The sequence below is a fragment of the Giraffa tippelskirchi genome, chromosome 7 (assembly GCF_054371585.1).
Source record: "Giraffa tippelskirchi isolate mGirTip1 chromosome 7, T2T-mGirTip1v1.2.pri, whole genome shotgun sequence".
Lineage (NCBI taxonomy): Eukaryota > Metazoa > Chordata > Mammalia > Artiodactyla > Giraffidae > Giraffa > Giraffa tippelskirchi.
This window is the reverse complement of record NC_137281.1, coordinates 129,789,699-129,813,730: the sequence shown is the minus strand read 5'-3', so window position 1 is coordinate 129,813,730 and position 24,032 is coordinate 129,789,699. Positions and strand designations below refer to the sequence as shown.

Sequence of the window (24,032 nt, the reverse complement as noted above, 5' to 3'; positions counted from 1 at the left end):
TCAAGGTCTCAGACTAACAGAATAAGGTAATAATACAGATGATTCAAAATAACAAATAATCTAAAAGTTACTGGTTTGTTTTGTATAAATAAATACATATTACATATATGTGACACATAAAATGTATTTTGCAGTTTATTTGCAATAAATAAATTTTCCTCATTGCCTTTTACTTGGGCTAAGGCTAAAACCATGGAGTTTACATTCCACGGGATCACAGTGGTCAGTCACTGAGGAAAGATATACCAGGAGTATGACAGACAGGATAAAAACGTTTGCCAAGTATTTAAAATTTCACCCAGAGAATGGAAAAATCTCTCTTCTAGGGTGAGGAATATGCGATGCTTCTCAGAGAATCCTAACAAATGTGAGGCTCAGAATTCTATGAGACCTAGACGAGATTCCTAAGAAAGGTACTGACTGTGCAGTAGTTTTCTCACTGATGAAATGCTATTCACCTGTTGACACAATGGATAAATTGGGTGGGGGCTTACAATTTACACCATTGACACAGGTTTGCTATTGATGATAAGGTGTATTTTTCTTTCTGCTACACAGTATTTGATTTTCATGTGTAGTCACATGTTTGTCTAACCCTCAATCAAAAGACAAATAATGGAAAACTGAAATTCTTTCAGAACATTTGACATGCTTCATAAAATTCATGAATGTATTTGTCTTCAGTGTACAAAGAACCCAACATGGAGGGTACACTACACTCCTTCAACATTGAAAACTCCTACTTGAAGTAAGTACAATAGAATCAAGTAGGAAGGCCACAATGCATCTGAGCATTCTTGTTAAAAAGTTATTTTTAGTGTCAACTCATATTGATGACTTAAAATGCAGCAGATTACAGGAGGAGATACAGTAAAGCAGGATACAATTAGAGGCAAATCTACTGCTCCCATCCTCCCAAGTTCTTATCTTTCTGAGTCTTGTTCATGGAGATTATACAAATGTTACCTCTGGCTCTCATTCACAAAATCATCACCCATAGATTTGTCTTCAGTGTCCCTGGAGATGTCAAACTGGGAAACTAAGCTATTGACAAGAAAGATTTTCAGTTTCAGCTGAACTTCTCTCATTCAGTGGCAGTTCAATCAACACTCTTTCAACAAATATGTATTGAGTATCTAATATGTGCCAGGTGCTCTATGGGCAAATTATGCACATGTGCTAAGTCACTTCAGTCATGTCTGACTCTTTGCCACCCTATGGACTGTAGCCTGCCAGGTTCCCCTGTCTTTGGGATTCTCCAGGCAAGAATACTGGAGTGGGTTGCCATGCCCTCCTCCAGGGGATCTTTCCAATCCAGGAATAGAACCCACATCTCTTATATCTCCTGGTAGGTGGGTTCTTTACCACTAGTGCCATCTGAGAAGCTGGGGCAAATTATAGTCAGTGGGTATTTGGAGAGCAGTAGAATCTAAATGTTTTTCTTGTCATTTTCAAGTTTAGACCTAATAAACATCAATCAATAATTTAGGGCCTGGTATATTAAAGTGCTATCTCTAAAGCCACCACCACCATAACTAAAAAAATGTAAAACATTTGCATCTTTAATAAATTTGCAAATAAGCCCATTTTCCCATATTTTATAAAAATTTACTTTCACTCCAGGTGAAAACCTACCAAGGTTTATTCTATTCCATGAGACTCTATCAATAGGAAAAAGATTGTTCTACCCCGAATTTTCAGCTACATAATTATCAACTACCAGTACGCTGAAAGGAAAAGTACAAAGTATTAGTCTTGATTTCAAAACCTTGATTTTAGTTTTATTTAAAACTAAATAAAACTGGGGAAAAAATGGGAAAGCTTTCAAAAAGGAAAGGGCACAAGTGAAACAGAGGGAACAAGATTATGAATAGTTCTCATAAATAAAACACAATCATGCAATTTCCATTAGAATTAAAATTTGTGAACTAATAAATGATGAAGCTATTCAAGGCTTAGAACAACTCATCTCATCAACTTATACCCAAATACCTAAAAGAAAAACACTGAACTGAGCCTTATAGGAATCATCATCATTTACTTTACATTTGACCAAGTGTCCATAGTATGCCAAATAACTTGTACTATGCAAGGCAACATCCTCTTAAGGTACAACCTAGCTTAAAATAACTCCCAAACTACAGATTTTCGTCAATTTTGCTTGACATGTTTAAAAACATGCAAGGCCTCAAGATGAGCTTATCACTCAATCTCGACAGTATATTTTGTATTCGGTAGCAAAACTGAGATTGGTTAAGGGTATAGTTCGGAATTATTATTCTCAAATTCCTTTTTAACTGAAAACTTAGAAAATGCTGCATAATTTTTAAATGTTAAGATCCTAAAGGTAAATGAAGTAAACTTAAAAGATCCAAATAACTAAGATCAACAGAATGGGGATATTCAACTATTTTCACTAGCAACACTAACCAACTTACTAAACAATAGAGATTTAATACAAAGTTGTCTTATTATGCAAAGTTACAAAGTATATAATAATATTTCAATTTGTTGAGTGTTTTCTACTTTTTATGGCTTTGAAAAGTAGGAAATATATGAGTTATGATTTATCATTTTATTTGCAACTTTAAGAAACGTATACATTTATTATTATAGCCATAATGACTGATGACTAGTTCCAGTGGCAAAAATCTCGGCAGGAAACAGATTTAGCAATTTAAATGTTTTATAAGTTTTTGTAATTGGGGAAACTTTTCATAATCTGACATTTGTTAAAACCACTTATTAGAAATTATGCAGCATAGTAGCTGTGGAAATATGAGCTAGCTTCACAATTATAAAGTCAGCCTATGTAGCCCTTTCCTATTGTATATAGTGGCATAAACCCCACGGCGGCCTATCAGCTAACTGGCAGGCAGGGGGCTGCTCTATTCAAAGTGAGAGATACAAGCTGCAGGGCAAAAACCTGGCAGCTCCCATCTGACCCCACAATCCCCTACTGGTGACAGCTCCAAGCTCCATGGCAAATTAGGCCTTCTCATATTACAATTGGAGAAGACAGATTCCATTAGCAGTATCTGAAATTGAGTGGAGAGCTGCACTGTTATCAGACTTGACTCATAAGCACTGCTATTAATCAGAGCTATGATAGCATTTATATATTTCAAGCTATCTGCTGCCGCTGTGATATTCTGCTACAAAGGGTTGATGGGACTTAGGAAAGTGAACAATAGAGCTTTCTGGGAAAAGCAGAGTAAATCAAGAAAGTCTATGACTTCCGCACATTCTGAAGGGATTGTGGTTTACATAAATTTTCTCCCAATTGGAGATTGAGCTCTTCCTCATCTTACACATGGGATTTAGTTGTCACTCAATGGTAACAGCTGTGAAAAGGTGAAGCGGCCCACCGCTCAGAATATTGCCTTTGCTTTTAAAGCAATTAACCCATGAACAGGAGGATACCTGGTGATATCAAAGGGATTAGGCCAGGCAGTGCATTATTAACATTTCCTTGAACTAATTCTAACTCTGACTAGCTGTCAGAAAAGACTCTACAGTCTTAAAAAAGAGTTTTTGCCCTGCTTTTTTCCCTTCAAAATGAAGTGCTGCTATTTGAGCCTAATATGGCCTGCTACTTATAAGAAAATGCAAATGAACCAAGCTCTTAATATGCTTAGCCAGTCTGAATCAATGCAATTTTAATACAAGTATGAGAGAAATATATGATCAATTAACCAGGGATCAAGACAGATATTCTCCTGAATGGAAATTAATGCTCCAGTACTTTCCATTCTTCTTCAACTACAAAAACTCGGTGACTATTTGTTACTTATGCATAGTTACCTCTGAAATTAGGAAGAGCTTCACATTATTCTCTATGGCAATAATCTAAAATACTCTTTGAGCTGGAAAATCCAAATGTCTCCTAAGCAGGAGATTCTACATTCTCTAAGGTATGGCATTTTAATTTTCAATTCTTTATTGAATGGAATCTTAGTGAAACCCTAAGAATAGCAGACATAGTGCTCAGCATCAAGTGTTCCTATTCCAAAAGTTTAATCAAATTAATTTTTAGTAGTGGCAGAATGTTTAGAAATACATAACTTTTAAAAAATAAAATATTGCATAAACAAAATACTGGCACAAAACAGTCTACCAGCAGATATTTAAATATCACTGAAAATGGCTGTTAAGTTCTTTGTGGTAAGCAGGCCGAGTTTCAAGATATCTTTAATTATAATTAATATTCACATATTCTAGGGAACCTGTTTGATATTAAGAGATCTGATTTCTTCCTATACAACCTTAATGGAGTTATAAAGTTTTTTAATGCAACCTTCCTGAAATAATGCCTTTTAGAAAAAAAAAATTTATTTAAAAAAATTTTATTTGAGAGTAACTTTGCCTTTCTCTAAAATAAGCACTGAATTTTGATTATAAAAACTAAAAAAATTTTACTTTCAATTCACATGAGTGCACAACAAATGTTGCTGAATGAGTACTGCTACAGTTCCATTTGGTCCATATTAGTTTGAAAAGGATATGCTGACTCTCAAGCCTGTTGAGAACATACTCCCTGCCCTGGAACTTATCAAAAAAACAGGATACTAAAGATGTCCTCATCTGAGATCATAAGCAATTTAAATCTTCTCTCAAGTAAAGGATTATTATATGATACTATCAACAGAGTCCATTCTCTGCCAGTGATACCAGAACATATACAATGGAAGCATGTTGATATTAATGATAGTGAGTTCAGTACTCCTTTCTTACTAAGTATATGTTAATAGGATGTAGTTTGAGGTTTTTAGAAAATAAGTTTGAAATTCATGTACTAAGCAAAGCTAAACAATGTTCTTATTAGTGATTTATAGGACTTATAACTTTTACATTTTTGTATTAATAGGATTTGCAAATTTCAAATATGACACTTTTTTAAATACCCTTCTGTCAAACTAAAAAATCATTTACTTCGTTGGCCTTCAAAGAAAAAAAAAAATCCCAGTTCCTCTAAATCACTTAACTGTAGTACCGAGTCTTAAATGCACAGATGTACACATTAACAAAATGAATACTATTTCCTATAAATGAAATGTATTAGATTAAACTCCTTTAACATAATCATGCTTTAAAATACCCCCAAAAGGGACAATACATAAATAAATACATGCAGAAATAACTGCCCCAATCTTACTATTTTTAATTCAATAAAGTACAGTGACACATACAGCTTTCAATGTACTGTTTTACTCATATCCTTTCTACCTCAGCAAATATAAAAGAATTCTTGCCAACCATTAGGAAAGATTGACAAAAAATGCAGTGTTAATGACATCTTATAGGCTTTTAAAAGCAAAAGGGAGATGAAAGAAAAGCAAAAATTACATAGTAATTGGAAACAACGAAGTAACTGGTCTTTCAATCCAAGTCATGTTTACTGAAAAAAATGGAGCTTTTTACATCAACATATTTAAACAGAAATTTGCTTTTGGAATACAATCTTTGTTTAAAAGGTACAGAAGGTCTTTATGTCCACCCCAAGAGCTAAATATAGTGAATGCTCTGTGAACAATTACCTGAAAAAAACCTAAACCTGTTAAAAGAATTAATTTCCTGCACACCAGTCAGCACTAATCCTACAGGTACAGTAATGTTCTCTTAAGTGATGGGGGAAAGAAAGAATACAACTGTCTCTGGGATCAAAACCCCTCAATATTCAACAAGAAAATGGAATGATGACTTGGTCGGTAGATAAATAAAGTAGTGAAATATCTTCTGAATGAGTTCTGATGAAGGAGTCAACCTGTGAAGGAATACATTTACTGTACGCTAGGACTGGAAAAAAGCTGTCACTGTAATGGCTGCACAAAAACCGCGTCCTGCTGTTGGGTTTATATTCACAGAAGGAAGGTTTTAAAGGTTAAGTTCAGGTCATTTGACAAATGAAATTGTAACAAGCCAGCTGACATTGCATAATGTCTTCTTCCACTCGATCAATAGGCTACTGTTAGTCCTATTACCATAGAGATGGCTTGCTCTTTCCCGAAGGGTGGCCATTGTTTGACAAAACAGATTTGCCACTTGAACTAGGTTGTTCCCAAAGGACGTGTACCTTGTCAATTATTTGTATTCAAAATAATGAAGTATTTTCATATTAAAATTACATGAGAGATAATATTGTTAGGACACATCTCAGAAAGAAAGTAACTTTTCCAAAGTACTAGATTACTAAAACTAAGCAAATATCCAGTCTATAAAGAGTTTTTACGTCAGCAAGTATACGAATTTATCATTAAGACTGTATATTAAAATAAAATGTTCACAGGTCTGTGTGCTGATCTAAAACCCATTATAATCAAGCATAATAATTAAAGCTATTTTAAAATGCAGACAACTCTAAGGAAAATTACTGTCCCAAACTATTCGGATTTTGGAAAGACAAAGAATTTATATATGATTTTTGCATTGGTTTTTATGTGGAAGGGCATCAACAATTAATATAACAAAAAACCATGGAAAAGTTTTAGAAAACAAATAGCTTTACTTGCTTTAAGAGATAGCTACAGCATTTAAATATGTGTATATGTTGTAGAAATAATCTAAAATACAAATGAACTAGCAAAACAAATATTAGTTTTTTTAAAAAAATGGCTTTGTCTTAAATGTCTTATGAAAATAGTAACTCATACATTTAATACAGAACTGGTATGTTCTAAATTTCATCCTAGATATTTAAAATAGTTTTTCTCTCAATGAAAATAATGACACAGCCTTAATCATAAAAGACCAGAAGGAACGATTCTAATAATAATTACTCTAATCATTTAGAAAAAGAAAGTATTCATAATACTAATTAATCCAAGCAAAAATGTTATTTTAAACATTTCATACTTAAAGATATAGCTATCACTGAAAACCTGTAAGACTGAAATAAAAATTAATTAAATAATACAGATAAACGTTTAGTCAATGATCAACAATTACAATTTTGAATCTGAAACTTTCCACAAATAGATTTAATAGTAAGTTTTAGCCATAGTTAGTAACTTTTACCTTCTTACAAATAAGCAAAGGGGAATTTAGAAAGAATTTAGTCAAAGGGCAGTAATATGACAAATGTAAATAAAACAGTCTGCAAAAATGACATGTGAAATTTTCTATTCAAATTATACTATATTTATATACAAAATTATTTGTTTTTATAATAAAATTTGCAATACTTTTTGAAAGAAATGTTTTAACTTGGTTTTCCCTTTGCAGAAAGTATAATTTGTAGTTTTGAGTATAATCCTTTCAGGCATAGGTTAGACTGAGTTAGTACTGAAAGCGAGAGAAACAGCAAAGACAAACGGAGATTACCAACATTCTAAACTAATGACCTGTTTTTTTAAAAGCAGGGTAGCCTTCCAAACTAGGAAAGCCTTTCATTATGAAGTGGCGACTCATTTGCCTGTTTTCCCTACAGCTATACTGCAACAAAGCGAAACCTTACTAAAACCACATTCCCAAACTGATTTCCTTAGTTAATAGCCTCATTTCAAAATGTATGCATGTGCATATTTAAAATACAATATAATTAGCTCTGGAACTGATAGGCAGCTGCCTATCAGCAATACTGTGAGTAATTAAATATTTACCATTTACCAAAAGATGAACTTCATACTGTTGAATTAAACTGGCCTATCTGCATCTTCCTAAAATGACAAACCTTATTAGTTCTGCCTAAACAGAGAATTGTGATAATGAACTGGTGACACCTTCTCTCCACTGTATGAAGCAGAACCAACTGTGTAATCATTTGAGGGTCAAACGCATATGAAATTACTGTAAGTTGAGAAAGTGAAATCACATGAGTGATTAGGAAAACCATTCAAGCAACAAAAGGTTTTTTTTTTTTTGTCATGTATGTACATGGGCCATAAGAAAGCTCCGTCTCCAATTAGTCAAAATTAATTTTAACTCATCAACTACTTTACCTGAAAACGGTGAAAAAAAGTAAAGCTGCAGCTACTGCTCCAAATAAGCCACACAGCAGATTGACTCGGTAGGCAACTGAACCAAAAGGAAATAGTAGAATTGCCAGTTTAGCCACCAGAGTAAACAAAGGATACCCAGGAGGATGGGCAACCTAAGGGAAAATTAGCAACAGTCAGAAGGTTTTCATCTAGTTTTAACAGAAGTCACACTGGCTTTAATTGAAAAGTAGCCCTTTTCCCAGGCAAGTATAAAGATTAAGAGACAATGACTAAATGTTTGAATAGTGGTTTTCCATTGTAATCCTCTTGTGCCAATACAAATAAATATTTTCTTTAGTGGATTTGGCAGCCTCTATCACATGGTGTGTCACCTAGAGAAAGGGTGACATATTTCATTGTCAGTTCTTAAGCAGTTTGTTCTCTTGGGTTCACAGTACATTAGGGTCATTTAAAAGGCTATTGAAAAAAAGCGGGTTCTGAAATATCGTATTGGTTAGAAAGTTGAAAGACCACACTGCTATCGGATTACCACCATGCTGACAGTCCTAAGGTCTTGCCTAAAGGGATCATACACCATAATAAAGTTTATTAAATAATAAACTTATTAAAACTGTTAACCCGATTTATTTTATTCTCCATAGCTTATACAAAATTTGGGGTGATAATAAGCCAGCTACTGTATATATAGTAAAGGCTTTGCTTTATAATTTAGTTTAATTGGATTTAAAACTTAAAGTAAATTGTCACGTACTGTACTTATAAGTTACTAAAAACTGGGGTTTGAAAATAAATTAATCTACTTTACTCCATGCTTAATTAAACTTTCTTAATTCCTAAAACTGTTAATGAGAGCATTGATTAAACAATAAAACTAATACTTACTCCAAGCTCATGTGCGGCTGTGATCAGTTCCCCTGTGAAAAAATAATGTAAAACCAATAATTACTATTAGAAAATGACACTCCTCCAAAGTTTTCAAAATCCAAATGCTTGCATTGGGGTTTTGCATTAATTTGACTGGATAAAACTGTAAATCTGTAGAGATTTAACAGCATGAAATAGTCTCAGAGTATTTTCTCCCTTAGATCTCATTGAACAAACTATCTTTGACAGTTTTTAATAACTGGTCAGTGGAAATATAGGTGAATTCTAGTTTCTAAAAATGCTTATTTTAAACAACTCCTACTATATAGCACAGGGAACTATATTCAATATCTTGCAATAACCTATAATGAAGGAGAATATGTAATATGTATAACTGAATTACTTTTCTGTACACCAGAAACTAACACAAAATTATAAATCAAGTATACTTCAATTTTAAAAAAAAGCTTACTTTCCGTGCTGAAGGTTGTTTACACTTGCAAATATATAAAAACTCTTACAGAGCATTAGTGTAAAATGCTATGTTATCCCTCAAGAATTTAGTGCAAAACTGCCTGTAAAAATGCAACCTTATATGTAAAATGTGCAGAAGCTGGATTTGAACAGTCTATAAAATGTGCCTTTCCACCCTAAGCTGGCATTTAGATACCTTCTCTACATTAATTACATTGGATATTTTTAAACAATTGCCAAATGCTTATTAACTGTAGGTTATTTTGGCAAGCTTTGATTACCACAGCACATTTTTTTTTTCAAACCATTAAATCACCATGTCATTTACATAGTTGTTTGTAATTCTTCACCATTAGCAATTACTTCTAAAATTATGATGCAGTAATTCAATGCCTATTTGATAGTACTTTTAGTATCCAGGGACTATTTCTGACTCATCCCTATACACATAATACTGTACAGTTTAAGAAATCAATCAATATCAACTGATTTACTAAAGTTAAAAATTATCTATCAGAAAATGTATTAATGTCTATTCTCTATCCTTCAGTGGCTATCAATATCCTTCATTTCTAGAGCTCTGATCATATTTTAGACCTTTTCTCTTGTCCTGGGCTATGGCAATAGCTTTTGCCCAAATTCTATTTCAATTCATCTTCCTACTGAAATCGCTAATTACTGTCATCCCCTCCCCCCAGAGGTCAGATTGTTTTCTTAATCTAAAATTTCTCAGTGGCTGCTCTCTGCTCACTGAATGAAGTTGATTCCTCATCGTGATACCTAAGCCCTCTACAGCTTCCGGTTCCCTTTCCAAGGCTTATGTCCATGAAACTTAGGCTCACCCCTGTCAGATCAGACTCCCCACTGTTACTCTGAAATGGTCCTCTTTTGCACCTCTTATCACTCACTTTCTCACCCAGCATTCTCTCCTAAATCCTTCAAGGCCTGGTTCAATTGTTACCTTCTCAGTGACACCTTTCCTTACACATACCCCTCCCCAGCTTCACCCATCAGAATTAATCACTTCTGTCTCCTTCATAGAACCTGCTTGAACCTATATAGCACTTATTTAGATTGCTTTCTATTCTGGTTGGTTGTTTTCGTCTTTTCCACTAAGTTATCCATTTCAGGATTCTGTCAAGAAGACATAGGCACCTCTCCCTCCCTGCGCCACCCAGAAGAGTCCCACACACAGAAGATGACAAAAATTACCTATCATGTTGTCATCCTTGTTACTCAGACATCCCCATCAGGTGGGATAATTGCTCACTTCACAGAAGCCCCACAAGGGCATGAAAGACAGATACTGCTGACTTAAGTCGGAGAAGGCAATGGCACCCCACTCCAGTACTCTTGCCTGGAAAATCCCATGGACGGAGGAGCCTGGTAGGCTACAGTCCATGGGGTCGCTAAGAGTCGGACACGACTGAGCGACCTCACTTTCACTTTTCCCTTTCATGCAGTGGAGAAGGAAATGGCAACCCACTCCAGTATTCTTGCCTGGAGAATCCTAGGGACGGCGGAGCCTGGTGGGCTGCAGTCTATAGGGTCGCACAGAGTCGGACACGACTGAAGCGACTCAGCAGAAGCAGCAGCAGCAGCTGACTTAAGTCACTTACTTAAGGACATCTTTGAAGTCTTCCAGAGAAATTCAAGAACATCTTAGAAGACAAAAGCTCTTTTTGTATCTTATACAAATAGTTGATGGTTTTAAAATGCTTAAAATAACTTTCCCTTTGTAGATACTGTTACCAAAACTGTATTTTTCATTTTATATTATAGAATGGGTTTGCTCTTATGTCTTCAGTCCCAAAAGATTTTAATTAATTTCTGATTCTTACATTTCTGTAGGTGTGATGAAGCACAGTTCAGTTCAGATTTTCAAGGTCACTATTCATTCTCCTCAAATAAAAATGTATTTAGAATTACATTTAACATTAAGAAAAATGCCCTACTTTCTCCAACTTCTTTTTATCATCGAAAAGTCAATATACTGTTATTCTTTGTGGAGTTGTTGGTAGAAAGATGAATCTTGAATGTTACAAACCTCCATCACCAACTCTTTTTGTATGTGAATTAAAATCTAAATAGAAAAGATGCTAGTATTCAAAGTCTATGAATGTACCCTTGATAAAAAGCTAAAGAGAAGCACTACTCTTAAAATTGAATATGATAAGAAGAGAAATAATTAAAAAAAAAAAGGCTTCTGGCACCTTGCTTTCCTTCAATCAACACTTTACACTAGGGTTCGGTGGCTCAGCGGTAAAGCATCCACCTGCAATGCAGGAGATGTGGGTTTGATCCCCAGACCAAGACTATCCCCTGGAGAAGAAAATGGCAACCCACTCCAGTATTCTTGCCTAGGAAATCCCATGGACAGAGGAGCCTGGCAGGCTATAGTCCATGGGGTCCCAAAGAGCTGGACACTACTTAGCAACTAAACAACAATTTGTCAAATATAAGCCCTACTATAACCTGCATCAGAATTACCTGGATGCCTTTTAAAAATGAAGATTCCTTGACCATAACCCAAATCTACTAACATGACACCCTCTGGAATCAGGGCCCATGTTCTCCAGGCAATTCTCAAGTATCAATATATTCAAGCTTGAGAACCACCGCTTTGTCTGGGACACAAATGGGTGGCAAACTCAGAGTTGTTAGTATATGCTTCACCATTACATAACCCAGATCCCTCTATATGTTAAAAATATATAAATACACATACAAGCTAATTTATTTTTCCCAAGAATAACAAACACAAGTGAAGGCTAGATTCCCAACCTTTCCTCTAAATGACCAGGAATGCTTTTGCCCATAAATCAACAAGGGTATCAAGTGGTACAAAAATTAGTTTTGGCTAGGCCACACAATGTGATGGATTCATGAAGTATAATTTAAGACTTATCAGGAAGAAGAGTATATGCTTTATGTTGGTTTTGAGATGCATTGTTTATTGGTTTAAAAAAATTCATAAACATGAAACTCAAAGAGAACAGTACATTCAACATATAAGCAAAATTATCAAAGATGTGATTATACAAATTTTACTGGCAACACTGGAAAAGTTTATTTAGGATTCTCAAAAAATGAACATAAAAATATTAGAAGCAACTACTATCCAGTGTCAAATTAAACAAATCAGAATACCTAAAAAGTTTGATAACTCTAAGTGAACAGATAACTTTATTCTTTTGGGAAAAAAATAAAAGACATTATTAACAAAAACAAAGCAACAATTGTAATGGTGTGGAGCAGGCGCCAGATATAGTAGCCCCACTCAGCTACTGGTCAGCACCACAGTGGACCCTCCCCCTCTTCTGTATAAAAGGAACCCAAATTCAGGTTAAGTTTTTGTGTGTGTGTGTATACAAACTTTTTATTTTGTATGGGGGTGGTGGTGGTGTAGCCCTCATAATCAACAAAAGAGTCCAAAATTGTACTTGTACAGTACTTGGGTGTAACCTCAAAAATGACAGAATGATTTCAGTTCATTTCCAAGGCAAGCCGTTCAACATCACAGTAATCCAAGTCTATGCCTCTACCACCAATGCCAAAGAAGCTTATCAGTTCTATGAAGACCTAGAAGATCTCCTAAAACTAACACCGAAAAAAGATGTTCTATCCATCATTGGAGATTGGAATGCAAAAGTCAGTCAAGACATACCTGGAGTAACAGTCAGGTTTGGCCTTGGAAAACAAAATGAAGCAGGGCAAAGGCTAACTGAATTCTGCCAAGAGAATGTACTAGTCATAGCATATACCCTTTTTCAACAATACAAGAGACTACTTTACACATGGACATCATCAAATGGTCAATACTGAAATCAAATTGATTACATTCTTTGTAGTCAAAGATGGAGAAGCTGTATACAGTCAGCAAAAATGAGACCTGGAGCTGACTGTGGCTCAGATCAGCTTCTCATAACAAAATCTGCTGGTGGCTTAGATGGTAAAGAATCCGCCTGCAATGCAGGAGACCTGGGTTCAATCTCTGGATTGGGAAGATCCCCTGGAGGAGGGCATGGCAACCCACTCTAGTATTCTTGTCTGGAGAATCCCCATGGACAGAGTTCCTAGGGTCGCCAAGAGTCGGACACGACTGAGCGACTAAGCACAGCACAAAGAAAACCAGGAAAAACACTAGGCCAGTCAGGTATGACTTAAATCAAATTCCCTATGAATTCACAGTAGAGGTAACGAATAGATTCAAGGGACTAGATCTAGTTAACAGAGTGCCTGAAGAACTAAGGACAGAAGTCCAAATATTGTATAGGAGGTGGCGAACAAAACCATTCCAAAGAAAAAGAAAATCAAGAAGGTAAAGTGGTATCTGAGGAGACTTTACAAATAGTGTTAGAACGAAGAGAAGTGAAAAGCAAGGGAGAGAGAGAAAACTATGCCCAATTAAATGCAGAGTTCCAAAGAACAGCTAGGAGAGACAAGACAACCTTCAAAGAACAGTGCTTAATAATAGAAGAAAACAACAAAAGGGGAAAGACTAGAGATCTCTTTAGGAAAATTGGAAACATCAAGGGAGCATTCCACCCAAAGAGAGGCACAATAAAGGATAAAAATGGTAGAGACCTAATGGACCCTGAAGAGACCAAGAAGAGATGGAAAGAATACAAGGAAGAACTGTATAAAAAAGATCTTAATGAACCCGATTACTACAATGGTGTGGTTAGTCACCCAGAGCCAGACATTCTGGAATGCAAAGTCAAGAGGGCCTTAAGAAGCACTGCTGCTAATAAAGCTAGTGGATGTGATGAAATTCCAGCAGAACTATTCAATTCCCTAAAGAATGATGTCATCAGGTTTTGCACTCATTATGTCAGCAATTTGTCACCCTGCTTATTTAACTTATATGCAGAGTACATCATGCAAAATGCTGGGCTAGATGAAGCACAAGCTGGAATCAAGGTTGCCGGGAGAAATATCAATAATCTCAGACATGCAGATGACACCACCCTTGTGGCAGAAAGTGAAGAAGAACTAAAGAGCCTCTTGATGAAGGTGAAAGAGGAAGAGTGAAAAAGCTGGCTTAAAACTCAACATTCAAAAAAATGAAGATCATGGTATCCAGTCCCATCATTTCATGGCAAATATATGGGGAAACAATGGAAACACAGTGAGACTTTATTTTCTTGGGCTCCAAAATCACTGCAGATGGTGACTGCAGCCATGAAATTAAAGGACACTTGCTCCTTGGGAGAAAAGCTATGACAAGGCTAGACAGCATATTAAAAAGCAGAGACATTACTTTGCCAACAAAGGTCCATCTAGTCAAAGCTATGGCTTTTCCATTAGTCATGTATGGATGTGAGGGTTGGACCATAAAGAAGGCTGAGCACCGAAGAATTGATGCTTTTGAACTGTGGTGGTGGAGAAGACTCTTGACAGTCCCTTAGACTGGAAGGAGATCAAGCCAGTTAATCCTAAAGGAAATCAGTCCTGAATATTCATTGGAAGGACTGATGCTGAAGCTGAAACTCCAATACTTTGGCTACCTGATGTGAAGAGCTGACTCTTTAGAAAAGACCCTGATGCTGGGAAAGACTGAAGGCAGGAGGAGAAGGGGATGACAGAGGACGAGATGGTTGGATGGCATCATGGACTCAATGGACATGAGTTTGAGCAAGTCCCAGAAGATGGGGAAGGATAGGAAAACCTGGCATGCAGCAGTCCGTGGGGTCCCAAAGAGCTGGACATGACTGAGCAACTAAATAACATCAGCAAATCTAGAAGACCCAGCAGTGGCCATAGGACTAGAAAAGGTCAATTCTCATCCCAATTCCCAAGAATGGTGATACAAAAAATGTGCTAACCATCGGACAATTGTGCTGATGTCCCATACTAATAAGGCCTTGCTTAAAATCCTACATGCTAGGCTTCAGCATTATGTGAACCAAGAACTTCCAGATGTCCAAACTGAGTTTAGAAAAGGAAGAGGAACTGAAGATCAAATTGCTAACCTTCACTGGATTATAGAGAAAGTAAGGGAATTTCAGAAAAACATCTATTTCTGTTTCATCAACTACAGCAAAGCTTTATGACAAACTGTGGAAAGCTCTGAGAGAGATGCGAATACCAGACCATCTCACCTGTCTCCTGAGAAACCTGAATGCAGGTCAAAAAGTAACAGTTAGAATCCTGTATGGAAGAACTGATTGGTTCAAGATCAAGAAAGGAGTACGACAGGGCTGTCTGCTGTCACCCTGTTTGTTTAACCTACACGCTGAGCACATCATGAGAAACGCCAGGCTGGATGAGTTATAAGCTGCAATCAAGATAGGTGGGAGAAACATCAACAACCTCAGATATGCAGATGATACCACTCTAATGGCAGAAAGTGAAGAGGAACTAAAGAGCCTCTTGATGAGGGTGAAGGAGGAGAGTGAAAGAGCCAGCTTAAGACTAAATATTTAAAAAACTAAGATCATGGTACCTGGCCCCATTACTGCATGGCAAATAGAAGGGGAAATGATGGAAATAGTGACAGATTTTCTCTTCTTGGGCTCCAAAATCACTGCAGATGGTGACTGCAGCCATGAAATCAGAAGACAATTGCTTCTTGACAGTTAAGCAATGACAAACCTAGATGGTGTGTTGAAAAGCAGAAACATTACTCTGCTGACAAAGGTCCGTATAGTCAAGGCTATGGTCTTCCCAGTGGTCATGTACAGTTGTTGAGAGCTGGACTGTAAAGAAGGCAGAACACCAAAGAACTGATGCCTTCAAACTGTGGTGCTGGAGAAGACTCCTGAAAGTCCCTTGGACTGCAAGGAGATCAAACCAGTCAATCTTAAGGAAGATCAACCCTGAATACTCACTGGAAGGACTAATGTTGAAGCTCCAGTATTTTGGTCATCTGATGTGAACAGATGACTCACTGGAAAAGTCCCTGATGCTGGGAAAGATTGAGGGCAGAAGGAGTCAGAGGATGAGATGGCTGGACAGCATCACTAATGCAATGAACATGAACTTGGGCAAACTCTGGGAGATGGTGAGGGAAAGGGAGGCCTGGCATGCTGCAGTCCATGGGGGTGTAGTCAGACATGACTAGATGACTGAACAACATCACCTTTTTATTTTGTATTGGGGTGGTGGTGGTTTAGTTGCTTAGACGTGTGCTACGCTTTTGTGACACCACGGATTGTAGCCTGCCAGGCTCCTCTGTCCATAGGATTTCCCAGGCAGTACTGGAGTGGGTTGCCATTTGCTTCTCCAGGGGGATCTTCCCAATTCAGGGGTCGAACCCTTATCTCCTGCATTTGCAGGTGGATTCTTTACAGCTGAGCCACCAGGGAAACCTCATATTGTGGGTACAGCAGATTAACAACGTTGTGCTAGTTTCAGGTGAACAGTAAAGGGAGTCAGCCATACATTCACATGTATTCATTCTCCCCCAAACTCCCCTCCCATTCAGGCTGCCACATAACATTGAGCAGAGTTCCATGGGCTATACAGTAGGTTTTTGTTGGTTATCCATTTTAAATATAGCAGTATGTACATGTCCATCCCAGACTATCTATCGCTTCCCCATGGCAAACCGTTAAGTTCCTACTCTAAGCTTGTGAGTCTGTTTCTGTTTTCTAAGTTCATTTGTATCATTTCTTTTTAGAGTCTACATATAAGGGATATGCAATATTTCTCCTTCTGTCTTACTTACTTCACTCAGTATGACACTCTAGGTCCACCCATGTTGTTGCAAATGGCGTTACTTCATTTTTTAATGACTGAGTAATATTCCATTGTATATATGTACCAAGGATTTTTTTGTTTTTTTGAGATGTTAGTCTGTCATCTTTTCAATCTGCTAGCTTTCCAATTAAAGTGGTTATTCCTTGCTCCAATAACTGTTTTCCCGATTTACTGGCCTGCTGTGCAGAGAGTAAAATGAACTTGAGCTTGGTAACACAATCATAAATTTTAAATAGACTTCATCACTAAATACATGATGATAGATTTAAAAGAATTTAGAGCATAGGCTAGTTAAGAGAGCATGCTCTAAATTCAATCTATTTGGGTTTTTTTCTCTTGACTGCCTCTACCTTCTACTTGTGTGATTCTGGACAGAGCTTAACCTTAGTTTTGTCATCTATAAAATAAACGATAGTACCTAACTCACAGGGTAGCAGCTGGGAGAATTAAAATGGCAACCTATGTAAAGCACTTTGAACAGTGCCTGGCACAGAGTAAGTGCTCAGTAAGTGTTATTATTATTCATTCTAATCTCACCCTTCAGGCTCAAACAACCATAGTAAAGAACTATCAATGCTTTTTTTCAAAGGTACAGAACTATTCAACCTCTAAGTAATACTCTCCAATATCAAAGCTCTCACACCTATTAAGTTATTTCTATTACTTAGTATAAAACTTAGAAATATGCTAACTCCATTCCCCACTATACTAATGAAACACTGCTCCTATTTGTTCAATAGGATCTGAAAGAAAAAATATAGGTAATGATGTGTAAAAGGAACATCAGAGATCTTCAATATGGTAGGCAGCCTTGAGGACGGCCTCTAAAACTCTGAAATTCCAGTATTCTCACTGGATAATCCTCTGCTGTTGAATGTGGGCTGGACATACTGACTCACTTCCAAGAAGAAAACAGGGCAGTGGTCTGCCACTGCCAAGATTGGGTTACAAAATGACAGAGCTGTAGGCAGAGGTGCCATCTCTTTCTCTCTGAGAAACCCCCACATCAAAGAGCTGGATGAGGTTTAGAAGCTAATCCTTGCTAGGTTGAACCTTTGAGTTGACTGCACCCCAGCCCACACCCGGACAACAAACTTGTTCTGGATAAGAGCACCCACTTAAACGGCACCCAGATTCCTGATCAACAGAACATGTGAGATAATAGCCATTTGTTGTTTTAAGCCACTCAATTTGGGGGTATTCTGTTATGCAGCAACTAAGGTACTCAGTTTTTTTTCAGTCTATAGATTCACTACCCAAAGTTTCAGCACCATTCTGACAAAATTACTGATTATTAGGCAGTATTAGATGATCTGTTTGACAACAAAACCAAACCTGCATCTGTCTCTCATCCCAAATACACAACGATTATTATGTGATTTAAATGGCCCACGAGTCACGCTTTTCAATGTTCAGATTTCAACTAAAACATCACCTTCTTAGAGGCCTTTCCGGACTAGTCATCCGGATAGAGCCACTGCCTACCCCATTATCAATCACATTTTCCTCTTACTGTCTCCAATAACTTCTCCCAATACACTGTGTTTATTCAGTAGTTTGTGTATCGTCTCTGCCCGCACCACAACACTCTCCCTGAAACTTGTTCACGGCTCTTGTCAGTCCTTTTGCCTGGAACACGACAAAGACTCTGTAAGTAACAAGGATATCTGTGGACGAAAAAGAAATGGAAAGCAAAAACTCAGGCCTAGGAAGATGATCTGGAGAAGTGGAGAGATCAGTAAAGTCCCATCAGGCGAAACCAACCAACCCTGTCTCGAAAGCCCCAAACTACAAGAGACCAGAACTACATGAAAATTACAGAAATGAAAACACACAAATCGGTTGTGAAACGCAAAACCCTGCAGGGGGCCCCGGCGGGAGGATGGAGAAGGCGAACTGACCAGACCTCGTGGGAACGGTGCGGATCAGGGAGGGGGCAGGAGGGACGACCTTGAGAGTACATTACCCGAGTCGCCCCCCGGCACCGAGGGGGGCAGCGTGAGGGTGAACACTGCGGCCACAGCGGCGAACACGGCGACGCCGCCGCGGAGGCCCCCAGCGCGCCGCGCCCCGGCTCGGGCTGCCCGCCCCCCCAGCCGGGCCCCCGCCGTCGCCATGGAGACCCATGGGCCAGAGGGGACCAAGGAAGCAGGACGCGGCGGGCCCCAGAAGTAGGGGCGCCCGGAGCCCACAGGGCGAGAGGCGAGCTTGGCACTAGGCGGCCGCGGCAGCTTCCGGGTCGGGCCGAGTGGGACGGGACCGCACCTTTCTGCGCCGGCGCGGGGGTAGAAAAGGCGGGGTCTCGCGGGAGCCAGGCCCCGGCAGCCGTCAGACTGCTCGGGGTTTACAGAATTATAGTGTGCTTTCCACTAGCGCATCACAAAGGACAGCCTTCTTTTAACAGAGGAAGCCTGGGCCGCCGACTCTATGGCCTCCCCCACTTCCTGGTCACTTGGTCGGGTCTGACAGAGACGGGAGCGGGGTCGCCAAGCGGGCCGAAGGAAGGGTAGCGACTTCCCCCTGAGGTGTGGGGTGGAACTGCAGCAGGGGCCCCAGCCCGCCAGCCCGTAGTGTTCGCCTAGTAAGTCAACATACACCTAAATCACATGTTTACTACGAGTAATTATATGCCCGTGTGCTAATTGTTAAATCGCCGAGTTATTTTCAGAGAGATTAAAGAAAGCTAACTGGTCTTTTTTTTTTTTTTCTTATAGCATGAGGAAAACTTGGGAGATGAGTTGAAAAACTTGAGTTTCTGAGGTAGTACAAGTAATTTATATCATGATAAAATTGTCTCCTACATTGATGAGGAGGAGTAGTTCTGTGACGCTTTCACCACACAGTGGAAAATGAAATGAAGTCACTACATTTTCCAGTTGGCTGCAATACCAAAAAGAATGGGGACTCTTGCACCTGCACAGAGCATGGTTCTTGGTAAGGTCTTTAAGCTTTCTTTATACGGTATTGTAGCAACTGTTCTGGAGTGGGAGGGGAGGTGGGATATCTCCCTGGAACGCATCTCAAAAGACACTGAAGATCGGTGATGGTCTAAAACGTGTTATAAGCAGGCTGACAGGAACATAGCGTCTCAAACGTAGAGTGACTTAACACACCTGTGTAGACTGGCAGCCATGGCGCCAGGATTACCTCGGTCTTTCTCAGGAACTCCATAAGGCTTTCTCTGCAGGATTGTGAGTCCCTGGAGAACCGGTAGGCAGCCTCTAAAATACTCCCCATAATCTGACTCCCTGTATTCACTCCCTTGTGTAAATCCTCTCCCCTTGAATGTGGGCAGAACCTAGTGACTCACTTCTAGCCATAGAATAAGACAAAAGTTAGGGAGGTCACTTTGGAGATGAGGTTATAAAAGACTGACTTTTCATGTTTCTTTCACTCCCCACCATGGGCACTACCTCGCTGCCCTCCCACTTGTTCACTCTGATGAAGCCACTTAACCAGGTTGTGAGCTATCTTATGGAGTCATCCACATGGCAGGGAACTGAGCGTCACCCCCGGCCAGATAGCCCACGCAGAGCTGAGGCCCTCAGTCCAACAACCTTCAAGGAATTGAATCCTGCTAATCCCTCCTGAGGGAGCTAGGAAGCCCATCCTGCCCCATGGGATCTTTGAAGTAATGACTTGCCTCTGCCAAGGCCTTGATTGCAGCCTGCGAGAGACCCAGCTAAGTCTCACACAGATTGCTGTCCTGCAAATATTGTGAGATAATAAATGCTGTTGTCCACTAAATTTGGGGGTACTTTGTTGCTCAGCAATAGGTTACTAAGACAGCCTGCCTTCCATTTCTTTTTTTTTATTCCTTTATTTTTCTGCACTCTGTCTTTGTTGCTGCACAGGCTCTTTTCAGTGTCCAGGAGCAGGGGCTACTGTTTCATTCTGGGGCTTGGGCTTCTCCTGCAGTGGCTTCTCTTGTGGAGCACAAGCTCTGGGGCTCGCTGGCTTCTGTAGTTGCAGCTTGAGTGTTCACTAGTTGCAGTTCACGGGCACTAGAACCCGGGCTCAGAAGTTGTGGTGCATAGGGTTTAGTTGCTCCAAGGCATGTGGAATCTTCACAGACCAGGCATGTCCCCTGCGTTGCAAGGCAGATTCTTTCTACCAGGGAAGTACCATTCCATTTCTTTTCTGAAAGAACATGCTAGTGAGTAATACTGACTGAGCCAAGCATATGCTTCTTTCCCTTTTTATTCATTTCATCTTTTGCTCATGAGCTTTATAAAAGGATAACTTTTTATCACGGCAGATTCCACAAGAGCATAAGTAGTTGCCCATGTTTGAGAGGAAGAGCTCAGTGTTGAAGTTTGAATTTGGGAATTGTCACATAAGAATGAGATGAATGAATAAGTTCACAGAGAAGTAATGTAGGGAGAACAGGTTGAGGTCAAATATTAGTCCACATCTTCATTTAGGGAATGGCAAGAGAAGAAAAGAGAACAGTGGAAGAGAGGAATGCACCACAGGGAACTAAGGAAGAAATGACATCAGTGATGTTTACCTGGGCAAGTGTTACACAGAGGAGAAGGATGGTGAGGAGAGCCACATCTAGGTTTATGGGGCTTAAGTTTATCAAGTTGGAGAATCCTGTAAGCAAAAGGATACAAAACTGCAGATACAAAATTAACTATGGGCATTGGAAGGAGCTTGTGCTAGTGACAAGCTGTGAAGTTTTTTTAAATTAAAGTATGGTTTATTTACAATGTTGTGTTAGTTTTAAGCATACAGCAGTTTCTCAGATAAATATATTAGTGCATATTCTTTTTCAGATTCTTTTCTGTTATACGTTGTTACAAGATATTGAGTAGAGTTCCCTGTGCTATACAGTAGATTCTTGTTGTTTATCTATTTTGTATATAGTAGTGTGTATATGTTAATCCCAAACTCCTAATTTATTCCTCCCTTCCCCTTCGGTAACCATAAGATTCGGGCTGTGAAATATAAGCTTTGTTAGCTTCATGGCTAATCTCTTTTGAGGATGGAGAACAACCAGTTCTCTGTGTATCTGTGTCTGACTACCTCTCAGTAAGCAAGCTGACTCCTCTCTACCCTGAAACTGTTTCTCCTTCAGATATTAGCGATAGCACACTTCTTTGACTTTCCTCTTACCCCTGGCCTCTCTGCCCTGGATTGCTTCTATCAAGCCTCCACATAATGAGAGTGCACCAGGCCTTGGTAGTAGACTTTTCTTTTTCTTTCTGCCTTCTTTCTCAAGATAATCTTATTGAGACTTTAAATAGTAACTCTAGGCTGATAAAGGGCTTCCCCAATGGCTCAGCAGTTAAAGAATCCACCTGCAATGCAGGAGACGTGAGTTGATCCCTGGGTGGGGAAGATCCCCTGGAGAAAGAAATGGCAACTCACTCCAATATTCTTGCCTGGGAAATCCCATGGATGGAGGATCCCGGTGGGCTCCAGTCCATTGGGTCACAAAAGAGTCAGACATGACTTAGCGATTGAATATCAGTAATCAGGTCCTACTATAGTTAGATTTGATGAACTGGAAGTACTTAAACCTTGAAAGTTCAACAGGTCAGTGTCAGTAGGTTAATAGATACGGAAACAAAGTAATAGTGAATAAGAAGTGAGAAAATGGAAAAGGAAAAATAAAATATACTTGCAAGAAGTTTGGCAGTGAAGGGAAAGAGAGAAGTAGTGCAGAAAGATACTGGGATTGAAGTGTCAAATGAGTTTTTGGTAATCCAGGGGAGTATTTGGAGAGAAATAGTGAGGAACAAAAGATGTATAGGAGGCTGGAGGGGATGGAACCAAGGAGGGAAGAAGAGAAGGGATGAAAACAGGAAATGTTAAGAATTGTTTACGAAAGAGAGATAGTGAGGTGGACCTTATCCTGGTGCAGACTAATAAAATACACACGGAGTATTTTTACCTGTTATGTATTTTCTGCTCCATTCCACGTTGCATTAGAGACAGCTACTAATGTAAAACAGAAAAATATGTGTATCAGGATCCAACCAGAGACGCAGAACTAGAGGGAGATACATATTAAGGAATTTATTGCAAGGAATTGTCTCACATGATTGTGGGGGCTGGCTAGACAAGTCTGAAATCCACAGGGAAAGCCAGGTCTTCCTGGCACTGTGGTCTGCATCCACATCTATGGACATTCAAGGGCTCCACATTCTATCTGGGCAGAGAGGATATTCCAGCTCTTCTCCTGGGCTCCACTGATACCTCCCTCGATGGGAGAAAGGGTAGGAGTGCCTCGTGACTGCTCCCCTGTAGCATCCTCTGACACTATAGTGAGGAGGAGGAGGCCAGGGATCTCCTTTAGGTCCTGTCTAACACCACCGCAGCAGGGAGAAGAGGGGCAGCTCATTGCTGCTGGATGGGGTAGAAGGCTGGGCTCCCCATGTTAACACCACTGGTGCCATGGATGGAAGTTTTGGCTCCCTTATCGGCCTTGACATCACCCTGGTGGGTGTGTTGGGGCATCTGGAGAGGGAGAAGTCTCGGTTCCCCACTCAGCCTTTGCTGAAGCGAGTGGAGGTGGGGAGGCTGCAGTTTTTTCTTTGGTTTCTATTTACATAGAGAGTTACTTTCTAAATGTATCTGTATTACCTTTTCCTTGCCCTTTTACCAGAGAGAGAGAAGGTTTTTGTGGGGTGGGGGCAAAAAAATTGTCTGTGCTGTTGGAGTCTCTCCCTTTACTAGCACCCAATCTGAGCTACATGAAGCAAAAAGAAACCCAAGGATCTTATCAACATGTTCTTTAGCTTTCAAGATTCCTGTCTGGTCTACCTTATCCTCTCCACCTTTTCATCTTGGCACTATTTCATCGTTTTTAATGGCTGAGTAATATTCCATTGTATTCGTATACACCACATATTTTTTATTCATTCATCTATCAGTGGTCACTTAGGTTGCTTCCATGTCTTGGCTGTTGTAAGTAGTGCTGCTATGAACGTTAAGGTGCATATATCTTTTCGAATTAGAGTTTTCAACTTTTCCAGATATATGCCCAGGAGTGGGACTGCTGGATCATTTGGTAGCTCTATTTTTAGTTTTTTAAAGAACCTCTAT

At 39.1% G+C, this 24,032-nt stretch overlaps 1 protein-coding gene and 1 long non-coding RNA gene across 3 annotated transcripts in view; one reads left to right on the top strand and one right to left on the bottom strand.

The window, feature by feature from the left end:
• The window catches only part of TMEM260 (transmembrane protein 260), a 67,311-nt gene extending 48,205 nt beyond the window's left edge, over positions 1-19,106 (bottom strand). The window contains 4 exon segments of the mRNA XM_081509570.1: positions 7,938-8,089; positions 8,820-8,851; positions 18,946-19,072; positions 19,074-19,106. Coding sequence (XP_081365696.1) covers positions 7,938-8,089; positions 8,820-8,851; positions 18,946-19,072; positions 19,074-19,106 — 344 coding nt within the window.
• Positions 19,107-19,111: 5 nt separating this feature from the next.
• LOC145513373 (uncharacterized) overlaps positions 19,112-24,032 on the top strand; it is a 285,374-nt gene continuing 280,453 nt past the window's right edge. For both annotated transcript variants that reach the window (XR_014059337.1, XR_014059338.1), the window contains exons 1-2: positions 19,112-19,560; positions 19,694-19,913. This is a non-coding gene — a long non-coding RNA (uncharacterized LOC145513373). The remainder of the gene's footprint in view (positions 19,561-19,693; positions 19,914-24,032) is intronic.